This window comes from Aquarana catesbeiana, linkage group LG12 (genome assembly GCF_042186555.1).
Source record: "Aquarana catesbeiana isolate 2022-GZ linkage group LG12, ASM4218655v1, whole genome shotgun sequence".
NCBI lineage: Eukaryota > Metazoa > Chordata > Amphibia > Anura > Ranidae > Aquarana > Aquarana catesbeiana.
In genome coordinates this window covers 215,419,762-215,434,278 of record NC_133335.1, presented here as the reverse complement: position 1 = coordinate 215,434,278, position 14,517 = coordinate 215,419,762, and the positions used below count along the sequence as shown (strand labels likewise).

At 42.9% G+C, this 14,517-nt stretch overlaps 1 protein-coding gene across 1 annotated transcript in view; it reads left to right on the top strand.

Annotated features, from left to right (window-relative positions):
* The window catches only part of LOC141113511 (medium-chain acyl-CoA ligase ACSF2, mitochondrial-like), a 115,603-nt gene that overhangs the window by 32,797 nt on the left and 68,289 nt on the right, over window positions 1-14,517 (top strand). Inside the window, exons 2-4 of the mRNA XM_073606672.1 lie at window positions 7,258-7,453; window positions 11,519-11,647; window positions 14,383-14,436. Of these exons, the coding sequence (XP_073462773.1) occupies window positions 7,258-7,453; window positions 11,519-11,647; window positions 14,383-14,436 (379 nt within the window). The remainder of the gene's footprint in view (window positions 1-7,257; window positions 7,454-11,518; window positions 11,648-14,382; window positions 14,437-14,517) is intronic.

Genomic DNA, 14,517 nt, shown 5'->3' with positions numbered 1-14,517 from the left:
GATCAGTGATCGATTCTGGAAATCCACGCAGCTTGAAATGATAGCATCTGGATCTGTTCTCCAGGTCTTCGATTTTTGTGTTGGCTTGGTCAAATTGGTCTTGCAGGGAGGAAATCATCTTAGTATTCTGATTAACCCTGCCCACCGTGCCATCCACCTTGGATTCAATCGTGTCCAGTCTCTCCCCAATACATTGGAAGTCACCCCTTATCTCTGCTGTCATGGCTTTGCAGGCTTTAGACAATTCTTGTTGGAGCAATGCAGAAAAGCGTGCCAGTATGGCTGCATCTCCAGAATAGGGAGCAGGCTGTGGTGGCTGAGACTGATCTCCCATGGAACTGGATTGACTCAGGACCATTTCCGTAAGGTCCGCCATATGTCTGTCCATTGAGGAGACAGGGGAACCTGCATAATCTGGGCCTTCGTCCTGAGATCCCCATAGAGGGGGAGAACTGGGGGAGCTCACTTTGGTGTTTCTCTGTCAGCTCTTCCTGTGACTGGGAGGAGAAAGGATCCGGCATCTGGATGGTCTGTGGGATGGCTGAGGCATTTGGTGAAGCTGCCACAGAGTGAGGGGAGGTCGGGCTGCGAGATGGCTGCTCCTCCTGTCCCTGCTTCTTCTTCTGATCCAGTGCCATCTTGGGAGCGGGGGTCTGACATGCAGCCTGTGCCTGGCACTCTGAGTGGGTCGTGGGGGTATCGCTGCTGTTTTTGTTTCGCCGTTCCCGCTGCCCTCCACTGCATCGTCTGATCCTGTGCCCGGGAAGGTGCTTACTGCATTCGGATCGCTGTTTGTAGCTAGAAAAGTCAGGCAGCGAGCGGAACTCGGTCAGATCATGTCCGCTCCCCGCGCCGCGTGCATGCGCCATTAGCACTTTACAATATAAAGGGAGACAGTATAGTTACAATACAATAAATAAAATACAAGAGTTAAGAGGGGCCCTGCTCGTAAGAGCTTACAATCTAATAATAGTGTTATCTTTATTATTATCATTATTATTATTATACACTATTTTTTTATAGTGTCAACAGTTTGTGCAGTGCTTTACAGCATGAGGGCAGACAGTACAGTTACAATACAAATCAATACAGGAGGGATCAGAGGGCCCTGCTCGTTAGAGCTTACAATCTAGGAGGGAGGGTCAAGTGGAAACAAAAAGGTAATAACTGTGGGGGATGAGCTGATGGAGAAAATGAAAATACAGTTGTTAGGTGTGGGTAGGATAGGCTTCTCTGAAGAGGAGGGTTTTCGGGGATCATCTAATAGCTAAGAGTAGGAGATAATTGCACAGATTAGGGTAAGGCATTCCATAGGATTGGAGAGGCTTTGGAAAAGTCTTGGAGGTGAGCATGGGAGGAGATGACTAGGGAGCTAGAGAGCAGGAGGTCTTGATAGGAACATAGAGAACAATTAGGTTGGTAATTAGAGACTAGGCTAGTGATGTGAAAAAAAAAAAAAGGAGGAAAGAAATAAAACTAGGCTCACTTATCTCCTTCCAACCCAGCGCAATGAGTTTCCAAACAGATTAACACATGCTGGCACTGTGATTAATCACAATAAGAGAGAAATATAAAATCTGGCTGCCACTTAAACTAAAAAATAAATGAATGAATATGAGATACAACAGTCTGTCACATTAAACAAACAAATGTGAAAAGACACATAATATCAAAGCGGCGCTCCTGTCAAATTGCTGAGAGTTGACACAATTGCATATAGGGTAAATGCACATAAAGTCGCTAAACCTTAAATCGCAGATCTGACAAGTGGATAAACGTGAAGGTAAAGTTCGTGGCTAGCTTCATAAGTGAATAAAGAAGTGGAGATGGTCGGATAGTGCGCCAATCACCGTATTCAAACCCACGCTCCACACTCCCCTCTGGGGTTCAAACTCACCACAAAGTTGCAGATAATAAGCATTCACGATCTCCCACTGATTTACTGCTGGGCCGGCTTGCAAATCCACATTATCAGTGTATATAAGGAAAAAAAAGACAGGCTCCACATAGAGTAGTACTATTTTCCAAAGGATTTATTAAAGATGTGTGTTGTCCAAGTTGTATATAAAAAAGCCTTGCTGTTTCACATAACTGCCGTCAATATCCTCTCATCCAGTGACTTAGTGTCAGGTTTCCAAGCTGACAGTGTTCAGCCAAAGAAACGAAAATGGATCGGAAATGCCAAAAAGCCGTGCGGGAGACACTGTAAACCAGTGAGCCGCTCAGTACAAATCATTCCCAAAGACTATGCTGGACATTAGAGCGCAGTATATGTAGATCTATTCAATACGCCATGAGATCGTTCCCTGATCGATTTCGTCTTTCCGACTTTATCAAAGGGTGTAGCAGATGGGGTAACGTAAGGGGTAGTGATGTAGCTGGGGGCTAAATTGTGGATGGCTTTGTAAGTAGTTGTTAGTATTTTGAATTTGTTGGGTGAGCGGAAGCCAGTGGGGGAAATGAGAGAGAGGAGTAGCAGATACTGAGCGATTGGTAAGGTGGATGAGTCTGGCAGCAACATTCTTGGTGGATTGAAGGGAGAATAGACTATGTAGAGGTAAGCCAGTGAGAAGGGAGTTGCAGTAGTCGAGGCGAGAGATGACCAGGGAGAGAATTAAGAGCTTTGTTGTGTCAATGGTTAGAAAGGGGCGTATTTTGGAGATGTTGTGGAGGTTGAGGTGGCAAGATTTGGACAGTGATTGGATGTGGTGCTTAAAGGAGAGTTCAGAGTCTAGGACTACACCTAGGACCTTGGCATGTGGGGATGGGCTTATAGTTGTAGCATCGATTATGACAGAGAGATAAGGGGAAGGGAAGGGGCACGTAGGGGAGGAAAAATTATAAGTTTGGTTTTGGGCAGATTGAATTTGAGGAAGTGGCATGACATGCAGACTAATATATCTGATAGTAAATTAGTGATACGTGAGGAGATGGAGGGAGTGAGCTGAGGGGTAGAGAAATAGATTTGGGTGTCATCAGCGTAGAGATGGTATTGGAAGCCATGGGAGGCTATCAGCTGACCCACGGAGGAGGTGTAGATTGAAAATAGCAGAGGTCCAAGAATAGAACCTTGGGGGACCCCAACAGAGAAAGGAAGAGGAGGAAGTAGAGTTGTAAGAAACGCTAAAGGTGCGGTTGGATAAGTAGGAAGAGAACCAGCGAAGAGTACAGTCATGGAGACCAAAGACGTGGAGTTTTTTTGAGGAGGAGGGGGTGGTCAACCGTATCGAAGGCAGCAGAGAGGTCCAGGCGTAGGAGTACAGAATAGTGTTGATTGGTTTTGGCCGTTAGTAGATCGTTTGTTAGTTTTAGGAAAGCAGTTTCTGTGGAGTGTTGAGGACGAAATCCAGACTGAAGGGGATCAAGAAGGCTATTATCCGCTGAGGGACCCCGGAAGAGGAGAATTGGGGCCACTCTGTGCAAAACTAACTGCACATAGTAGGTAAGTATGACACGTTTGTTATTTAAAAACAAAACAAAAAACGAGGGTTTACAACCTCTTTAATGTGTTTCTTCTTGAGCCACTCCTTTATTGCTTTGGTGGTATGTTTTGGGTCATTGTCATGCTGGAAAACCCATACTTGACCCATCTTCAGTGTTCTGGCTGAGGGAAAAAGGTTCTCATCCAAAATTTTACAATTTTTGGCCCCGCTCATTGGCCCCTGAATACGGCAAAGTTGGCCTGTTCCTTTAGCAGATGAACAGCCCCAAAGCATCATGTTTCCACCTCCGTACTTGACTGTAGGGATGGTATTCTTAGGGTCATAGTCAGCATTTTTCTTCCTCCAAACACAGATTTGCGTTAATGCCAAAGAGCTAAATTTTGGTCTCATCTGACCACAGCTCTTTCTCCCAATCCTTCTCTGAATCATTTAGATGTTCATTGGCAAACTTCAGGCGGGCACGTACATGTGTCTTCTTGAGGAGGGGGACCTTGCGGGTGCTGCAGGATATCAATCCATGGCGGCATGTTGTGTTACCGATGGTTTGTTTGTTGACTGTGGTCCCAACTGGCTTGAGATTCTCCTGTGTAGTTCTGGGCTAATCCCTCACTTTTCTCATGATCATCCTTACCCCCATGAGGCGAAATCTTGCATGGAGCTCCAGACCGAGGGAGATTGATGGTTATTTTGTATTTCTTCTATTTGCAAATAATCGCTCCAGCAGTTGTCTCCTTCTCACCAAGATTTTTGCTGATGGTCTTGTAGTCCATTATATCCTTGTGTAGGTCTACAGTCTTCTCCATGATGTCCTTTGACAGCTCTTTGGTCTTGCCCATGATAGTGAGGTTTGAATGGAAGAAAGATTCTGTGGACAGGTGTCTTTTATACACATAACGAGTTGTCGTTAGGAGCACCTTCTTAAATTGACAGGACTAATCTTTGCCGGCTGCCTTTTTATTTATTTTTAATTTTTTTGACAGCTCTGAGCGGAGAACGGCTCTGCACTTGTTGCATGAATTGTGGAAATGCTGGATTAACATCGTGAGGGGGGTTGAATCGAGGTTGTGATTTTAGAACGATTAATTGTGCAGCTCTAGTGTATAGCATTATCCATATTATTTATTTGAGGTACTTATCCGCTTCCCGACCGCCTCACGCAGATATACTGCGGCAGAAGGGCACGTACAGGCAGATTAACGTAACTGTCCCTTTAAGAGGCGGCTCGCGTGCGCGCCCGCCCGCTGGGAGCTCCATGACCGCGATCGTGGCGGGTCCGCGGGGATACCCATGATCGTCTCACGGTGAGGAAGAACGGGGAGATGCTAATGTAAACAAGCATCTCCCTGTTCTGTCTAGTGACACTTTCACTGATCTCTGCTCCCTGTGATCGGGAGCAGTGATCAGTGTCGTGTCACACACAGCCCCTCCCCCCACAGTTAGAAACACTCCCTAGGACACACTTAACCCCTACAGCGCCACCTAGTGGTTAACCCCTTCACTGCCAGTCACATTTTTACAGTAATCAATGCAATTTGTTAGCATTGATCGCTGTATTAATGCCAATGGTCCCAAAAATGTGTCAGAATTGTCCGATGTGTCCGCCATAATGTCGCAGTCATGATAAAAATCGCTTATCACCGCCATTACTAGTAAAAAAATAAAAAAATAAAAATGCTATAAATCTATCCCCTATTTTGTAGACTAGGCTATAACTTTTGCGCAAACCAATCAATATACGCTTATTGCGATTTTTTTTTTTTTTTAACAAAAATATGTAGAAGAATACGTATCGGCCTAAACTGAGGAAAAAAATAGTTTCTTTCTATATTTTTGGGGGACATTTATTTTAGCAAAAAGTAAAAAATAAGGCGTATTTTTCAAAATTGTCGCTCTATTTTTGTTTATAGCGCAAAAAATAAAAACCGCAGAGGCGATCAAATACCACCAAAAGAAAGCTCTATTTGTGGGGGAAAAAAGGACGTCAATCTTGTTTGGGAGCCACGTCGCACAACCGCGCAATTGTCCGTTAAAGCGACTCAGTGCCGAATCGCAAAAAGTGCTCTGGTCAGGAAGGGGGTAAATCCTTCCGGGGCTGAAGTGGTTAAATAGCACCGACAACCTATGCAGTGCTTTACATATTATATTATTAGGAGTTGGTACTTTCAGGTTCTTTAGCTCACAGGGAACATACTGACAAATAGAGAGAGAGAAACGACCTCAACAGTCTGCTGCAGAATTCATTGTCCATCCCAGGCGAAGGACGGGGAGGTGAATCAAGTAGTTTTGCTTAACTGCTGTAAGAATAAAATTAGGTTGCCAACCTGGCTATGCTTTCTGGCAGGTGTGCCAAACAAGGGCGCCACCCTGGCTATGCTTTCTGGCAGGTGTGCCTGTCAATTTGAATCCATTGACAGATCAGAGTTCCTTTAGATGTATTTTAGCTGCGTACTGAGCGTACTTTAGCTGGAGATAAACTGTAGTTTGTACATTTGACAATCTTTTATTCCACCACATGTGATTGTTTGTTTAATAAAGACCTTTGAGGACATTGGAAGGTGATAACCACACAGAAAGGCGCTGTGCTTCGCAGGTTTTTCACACGCTATGTAAACTCAGCCAGTTCTGTGAATGGCGTTTTCACGTTTATGGCCTCCAGTTGCTGAAAATATTTTATGCAACCCGACACGTATTTCACCTCCTTCTATTCCTATTCATACAGAGCGGCAGCATTAGAAACTGACTTTCTATTTAGTGTTTTAAAGTGATCCTGTCGATGGACCCGCCCTGCATTGGGCAAGTGATATATTGTCTGGTCTGTTTAGGAGGTGATGTGATACAGACTAACTAAACTCTGAAGAAGGGGGCGTATTCCTCGAAACTCGTTGAGTGGGTTGTCTGAGTGATGCGTAGGCCTTGATGACACATCCAGACAACTTCTTACTTTGGGTTTATATATTAAGGATCCACCAATATATCGGCCACCAAAATTTTGGGCCGAAAATAGGGTTAAAGGTGAAAAAAAAGTGCCAATAATGGCACGCTGCATCCCATGCAAGATCACATCCCATTGACTTCCGTGCAAAATCGCATCTCATTGACTCCAATGCAAAAACACGCCTTAGTGACTTCAATGCAAACATGCCCCCTATTGACCTCAATACAGAATCTCATCCCATTGACTTCAATGCAAAATCGTGTCCCATTGATTCAATGCAAAAACACCCCTAGTGGCTTCAGTGCAAAATTGCATCCCATCGACTGCAATGCAAAAACACCCCCCTAGTGACTTCAATGCTAAATCGCATCCCATTGACTCCAGTGCAAAATCGCATCCCATTGACTCCAATGCAAACTCATCTCCCATTGACTTTAATGCAAAAACGCCCCCTAGTGACTTCAATGCAAAAACACATCTCATATACTTCAAGGCAAAAATGACCCCTATTGACCTCCATGCAAAATCATGTCCCATTGACTTCCATGCAAACTCGCTTCCCATTGACTTCAATGCAAAATCACTTGACTTCAATGAAAAATCACATCCCATTGACTTTAATGCAATATTGTGTCCTATTGACTGCAATGAAAAATAACATTTTTAATTGGGTAATGCACTAGAAGTTTGCACCTTTTTTAATTTTTTTAAAAATTTCTATTCATTTAGTAGCCAAATCGTTAGAGGGCTGCATTGGCAAAGCATTCCTGTGCAATTTAAGATGCTGATGAGCTTTCCAAATTGATTCACTACTTGTCCTCCACATACTATAGTGTCAGCTTACATTCTCTAATGTCATCTCATTTCTTCATCCCACAGTGTTCTCCTCTCTGTAGCTCCACCCCAAAAACCCATCACCACCATAAGTTACATCCATGGGAACACCGATATACCGCTGACCATCAAGACTATGCAACAGTGTCTGTGGGACACAACCCAGCGAGTCCCGGATCAAGAGGCCGTCGTCGATATCCACGGTGCCAAAAGGAAGACCTACAGCCAGCTATGCAAAGATGTAGGTAACCAATTAAAGGGCACCTGTCATGTAGCAGGAAACAAGGCGATGTAGGGAAGATGATCAAGGATCCTTATAATGGGGAAGGTTTCAGTGTATTTGGTTACCCCTTCCTAAGCCTCAGTCTGTAGATCAGAGGTCTCAAACTGGCGGCCCTCCAGCTGTTGCAAAACTACAAGTCCAATGAGGCATTGCAAGGCTGATTGTTACAAGCATGACTCCCACAGGCAGAGGCATGATGGGACTTGTAGTTTCGCAACAGCTGGAGGGCCGCCAGTTTGAGACCCCTGCTGTAGAGTAACCCTGCTGCCAGAACCAGGCAAAGGAAAGAAACAGGGGAGCGCCTCTAAGTGCAATAGTTCATAGGTTTAATAAAACAACTAAAAAGCCACTCACAGGCGGTAGGTGAAACAAAGGCTCTATTTGTCAGTGAGCATCTCAGGGTCTCGTCCGGACATATGTTCTGTGTCAGCCGCTCCGCCGGGAAAGAACTCTCTCCCAGATCGCAGGCAGCCAGAGCATCCATGGATAGCACGGTGGAACACAACGCCATTGGCGTGATGACGTCACTAGACGGGACAGGTGCAACGCGTTTCAGAGCATGCGCAATGCCGCCTCTAGGCATGCGCGCTGCTTTTGGAGCATACATGATGCCGTCTCTGGGCATACACACTCAATTTGGAGCGTGCATGACCGGAGGCAGCTTTTTCGCATGCTCTAAAATGCGTTGCACCCGCCCTGTCTGGTGACCGTCACACCATCGGCGTTGCGTTCCACCGTGGTTTTCGCGGATGCTCTGGCTGCCTGCGATCCGGAAGAGAGTGGCTGGTGTTCCTTCCCGGCGGAGTGGCTGACACAGAACGTTTGCCTGGATGAAACCCTGAGATGCTCAAATAGAGCCTTTGTTTCATCTACCGCCTGTGAGTGGCTTTTTAAATAGTTTTTTAAACCTATGAACTATTGCACTTAGAGGCGCCCTCCTTTTTTTTTCTTTTGCATGTCAATTCAACGATTTGACTTCCTCCCGGATGAGCTAAGCCCTCGGGGGATGGACTTTGTTCTTCTACATCCCAATCATGTTAGGATCCCTAATGGACTTGTCTTTGATAATAGACGATTACTGATTACTATTTTAGAGACACTTGGCTGCAGCCTAAGGTTTTGTCTTTTATTGCGCCTACAATATCCCCCTGCTTGCTTTTTGCTGCCAGAGTCCGGCCTGAAGATTAGTTAGAACCCCCAAACGTTATATATTTTCTGAAAGCAGAGACCCTGGAGAATAAAATAATTGTAGTGCCCATTTTTTATGTCACTCGATATTTGCACAATGGTTTATCAAGCACAGAATTTCAGTAAAAAATAAATAAATAAATTTAACCACTTGCGTACATTAAATGAGGTTGTTGACATTGCGGAGGTAGAATAAAAAAAGTACAAATTTATTGAAAGATGTATAAAAACATGGCAATATTAAAATACCACATGAACAATAAGTATATCAATTCATATGTAATCCACCCACACAACTACATGCATGTGCGGCATGGACAAGAAAGTATATACCAGATCTAAGACAATTGGATAATTACATTGCATGAATTCATATAGACACATACATAATATGAGCAGCACTTGCAACAGAAGTGGAGATATAGTAAAACAATAGAAACCATAATAAGAAGATAGGTGAAATCTGAATTGATGAGTCTATGATGGGCCTTGGCTTTATAGTCGCCGCATTCCATCTTATTGGACCCCATGTAAGTATTCAGGATGGGCTATCCCTGCCTTTCCTTTTCATTATTAGTTACAATTAGACTAATTTTATCCCATTCTACCCCATAGATATATCTGAGCATCCGCCCCTGAAGAGCGTTCTTACACGAAACGCGTCGGTCATATGTGATGCTGATTCATGTCTGTAATAGACTCATCAATTCAGATTTTACCTATCTACTTATTATATTATATTACATCTTTCAATAAATTTGTACTTTTTTCTATTCTACCTCCACAATGTCAACAACCTCATTTAAAGTTCCACTTTTCCTCTTTCTACATGTACTAGGGATGGAGGCACACCACATATGTGCCTCATTTAAAGTCCCAAAATCCCCCCTCTTTTTCCACTTGCGTACATTTACCACAGGTGGGTGGCACAGCCAGGCACCACATCGTACCGGTACGTCGCAGTGTATTCCCTGTGCTGTGATTGGACAAAGCATGAGTTTGTCAGCAGGTTACAGCCAAATGTTTAAGGCTGTATACCTGCTGATAGGCTGTGGCCAATCACTACACAGACCTCTAATACAGACTCTGGCTGGATTTCTCCCCGCCCTTCAGAAATGAAAGCAAGGAGTGAAACCCGGCCAGATCAGTGAGTACATACAGCACACATACACTTGTTGGGTACACAGTTAACCCCTTGATTGCCCTCCCGATCACCCGTCACCCAGCCAGTGCCATTAGTACAGTGTCAGTGTACAGTATCATCACTGATCACTGCATTAGTGTTACTAGTAACGTCAGTGTCCCTCCCAGCCAGCGTCAGTTAGTGCCACATTGCCTGCCACACAATCACATTCCCACTAGAAGACGCTGATCACCACCATTACTAGTATAATGTCTGTACAAAACAGTATCTTGATTATGATCAGAACTATATTAGTGTCCCCAATAGTGGTGCACCGAAATGAAAATTCTGGACAGGAAATTCGGGATGCACTTAGCTGCAAACCGAAACAAAATGGACAGTTTAAAAAAATAAAATGTGTATCTGTATATATAATATATATATATATATATATATATATATATATATATATATATATATATATATATATATAATAAGCATAGAGTCCAGAGGATTACTGCACTTAAAAACTTAGTTTATTTGATCAAAGATTTGTAAAGTAAAATATTATATATATATATATATATATATATTATATATATATATAAACTTTATCATTAATTTAAATGAATATGAATTTATTTTCAGCCATTGTTGGCACTGTTTCAGCCGATATACTGCTTTCACACCGAGCAGTTATTGAAACGCTTTTTTGCGTTTAAAAAAAACGCAAGAAATATGCATTCCTTTAAACTCTATGTATTTCTTCACACTGATCCGTTGCTCTTCCATTGCGGTGTCAAAAATCCTGCTTACCACATTTTTGGTGCATATTTGGTCAGTTAGAAAAAACTGCACCAAAAATGCACCTCCCCATTAAAACGCATTGAAAATGTGGCAAAAAACGCACCCATGTTACGTTTTTGAAGCCGTTTTTGAGTCACATGACCTGTGACAAAATGCACTGTAAACGCAGTGAAATCACGGCAAAATCGCCTGTTTTTTTTTCGCCGGCCAATTTTAGCAACTTTTTTTCTTATCGGCATAACGCTGATAACCCTATTTTCAGCCAGTAATTTTCGGCGGCCGAAATATCGGTTCATCCCTAGTCCCCAATAGTATAGTGTCCCTAAAAAGGCAGATCAGCCCTAATCACTGGCAGCATTTGTCACATGTAGCAGAATACATGTTGGTCTAAATTTATGAAGACGTGATTTTATTGGATGTTTTATAACAGAAAGTAGAAAATATTGTACTGGGTTTTTTTTTTCAATATTTTCGTTTATATAATAAAAAAACAAAAAAAAAAACGCAGTGGTGATCAAATACCACCAAAAGAAATATATTTGTGTGAACAAAATTATAAATATTTAATTTGGGTACAATGTTACATGACCGCACAATCGCCAATTAAAGTAGCGCAGCGCTGAATTGCAAAAAATGAAGGGGGTAAAATCTTCCGCAGGGCAAGTTATTGGGCACAAAAAATAATAGCTACGTACATACATCAGTCCTTACATATTTTGTAGGCTATCATTTCTGTCTCGTTCTGAAAATGTTAGTTGCCTGGCTGTTCTGTTGATCCAAAGGCTGCAGTAGTTTCTGTGTCAGTGAACAAGTATCAGTAACAGTGGATTTTTATAAAGGGTACTTTTATTAGTTATTAAACACTTCTATAGAATATAAGGGTTTTTATTTGTATTTCTGCACAGGTTGAGACCCTTGCGGCGGGGCTGCTGGCTCTTGGCTTGAAGAAGGGAGATCGCCTCGGAATGTGGGGGCCGAATAGCTACGAGTGGATCGTTACACAGTTTGCTACGGCTCAAGCCGGCATCATCCTGGTGAGTTTCGCTGTGCACTGTGTAGACAATTGTCATTTTTTTAAAAAAAAGCCCAATTAAATTTTCAGTTTAAATTAGCTAAATACATTCCAGGTGTATTAAAACAAAAGACATGCAGAGTCTTCTAATTCGTTTTCAGTAAAATACCAGCCACAACCTGAGGAGAAAGGCCTGTGCCCTGCCAGCATGCAGCAGAGAAGGACCCTTGCTCTCTGGGGAGAAGCAGTGGTCTCTCTGCAGAGGTCTGACACCTCCCCCTGCTGAGTCAGAGCCAGAACTGTCGAATCAGTGAGAAGCGTGAGCTTTGCTGATTGCAGAGCTAGAAGTGTGAGTTAGTAGGGGGGGGCAAGTTGGACCACTGCTTCCCCACAGAGAGCAAGGCTTCTTCTCTGCAGCTGCTGTCAGAACTTTTATTTTTTTTATTTTTATTTATTTATTTATTTATTTATTTTTTACTCATTCTGTAGCTGCTTTTGAAAAAAAAAAAGATTAGAAAGCTCTAGCTTTGGCTCAGCAGGAGGGCATGTCTGGCTTCTGCTTCTATATAGAAGAAAGGTTAATTCTCAGCAGCATGCTTGCAAGAGACAGGCTTTTCTACTGTTTTCTGAACAAACCCCAGCGGACGGTGCACGGTTCTTCTCCCTGCCAGATTTTTATTTTTTTATTTGTTTATATTAACCACTTGCCGACCAGCCGCCGCAGTTTCACTGCTGCAGAATGGCACGGCTGGGCGAAGTGACGTTATGTAATGTCGCTTCGTCCTGTGGCCACTAGGGGCGCGCGCCCGCTCCCCCCCCCCCCCCCTCCCGGAGCCAATGCAAGTGCTCGGCGGTCGCGATCACCACCGGTCTCCCGCGATCGCTGGTTACACACTGAGAACCGGGATCTGTTTGTGAAAACACACACAGTTTCCGGTTCTCTGAGGGGAGAAGTGACAGATCGTCTGTTCCTTTCAAAGTATGAACAGCGATCTGTCATCTCCCCTACACAGTCCCTTCCCCGCTTCAGTTAGAACACAGAGAGGGAACACAGTTAACCCCTTGATCGCCCCCTAGTGTTAACCCCTTGATCGCCCCCTAGTGTTAACCCCTTCCCTGCCAGTGATTTTTACAGTAATCAGTGCATTTTTATAGCACTGGTCGCTGAATAAATGTCAATGGTCCCAAAAGTGTGTCAAAAGTGTCCGATGTGTCCACCATAATGACGCAGTCCTGATAAAAATCGCAGATCGCTGCCATTACTAGTTAAAAAAAAAAAAAATAATAAAAATGCCATAAAACTATCCCCTAGTTCGTGGACGCTATACATTTTGCGCAAACCAATCAATATACGCTTATTGCATTTTTTTTTTTTTTTTACCAAAAATATGTAGAAGAATACATATTGGCCTAAACCAAGGAAAAAAATCGTTTTTTTATGTATTTTTGGGGGATATTTATTATAGCAAAAAGTAAAAAATTTTGCGTTTTTTTTCCAAAATTGATGCTCTTTTTTTGTTTATAGCGCAAAAAAAACCGCAGAGGTAATCAAATATCACCAAAAGAAACCTCTATTTGTGGGGAAAAAAAGCACGGCAATTTTGTTTGGGTGCAACGTCGCGTGACCGCGCAATTGTCAGTTAAAGCGACGCAGTGCCGAATCGCAAAAAGTGCTCTGGTCTGGAAGGGGGTAAAATCTTCTGGGGCTGAAGCGGTTAAAAAAACACTTTTTACACATTTTATTTTAATTTTTTTTAAATTGGCTTAAACAAGCCCCCTACTTTGATAGTTTTGGTCAGGTGACAGGTTCTCTTTATATGGGACATTAGGGATCTCTTAGACCCCCAATGTCTCCCCTGCCCTCCGCTGCAGCTAATCAAGCACGGATCTTCCGTAGAGATCAGCAAAAAAAGGGGATAAATTAAGGGTGAAAGCGAGAGGGGAATCCACGGAGGCCACTTAAAGGAGTCCTGAAAATGGAGGAACACTTGGGAAAAGAAGGGATTGCTGCACACCCCGGGTAATATCGAAAAAGAGAAAGTTATCCCCCAAAGAAGGACTTCAAGGCGTCCTGAGAGGCAGTGAAGAGGAAAGAAGCCTCCTCTGATGTTCAAAGCAGCAGTAAATGTGAGGTGTGATAAGCAGGAGGAGTGTAGTCCAGCCAAGGTTGCCATACTGAGGGAAATTTACCATGAGTATCCTTCAAGATCGCGATCAATTTTCATTGATGATTGTGCCCTGAATCTTAGATTTACCCCTTCAAAGCTGAGGGATGGAGTCTTCCATGCATGAGCAATAGTTTGTTTAGTGGCTATAAAAACGTGATAAGGATATAGCCTCTTCGGGAGATATTGTTTATTGGTTTGTGGAGAAGGGCCTCCTTTGGGTCTGTTCTTCGTGACACCCCGAAAACAAGATGCTGTATAGTTTGGAATACATTTAGTTATTCTGGGGTGAAGCACTTTATGATGCTTTATGACTTTATTAGTTCTCCAGCATTTGTGTATTTCGGAAACTTTTGAATATCACTTAACAGATTTTCTACCATTCTTCAGGAAGAAGAGATTTATTATGATCTCGATCACAATAAAAGTTGAGCACGATCTGAAGCATTGCCCAAATGAGTACAAATAAGGGATAACACACCTTTAGTCATTATATTACATTTTCAATTTTGGATTTAGATACACTTTTTGACCTGTGCTTTTGCCATTAAACATTCAGCATTTACCTCTAACACATATCTATTTTCTGTAGGTGTCTGTGAATCCAGCATATCAAGCAAAGGAATTGGAGTTTGTCCTTAAGAAGGTATGATGGATTAAGGTCCCTATTATATCTATGGGTTTGTTTGATCATTCATGGTCATAAGTCAAGGTGCATTAGAACATG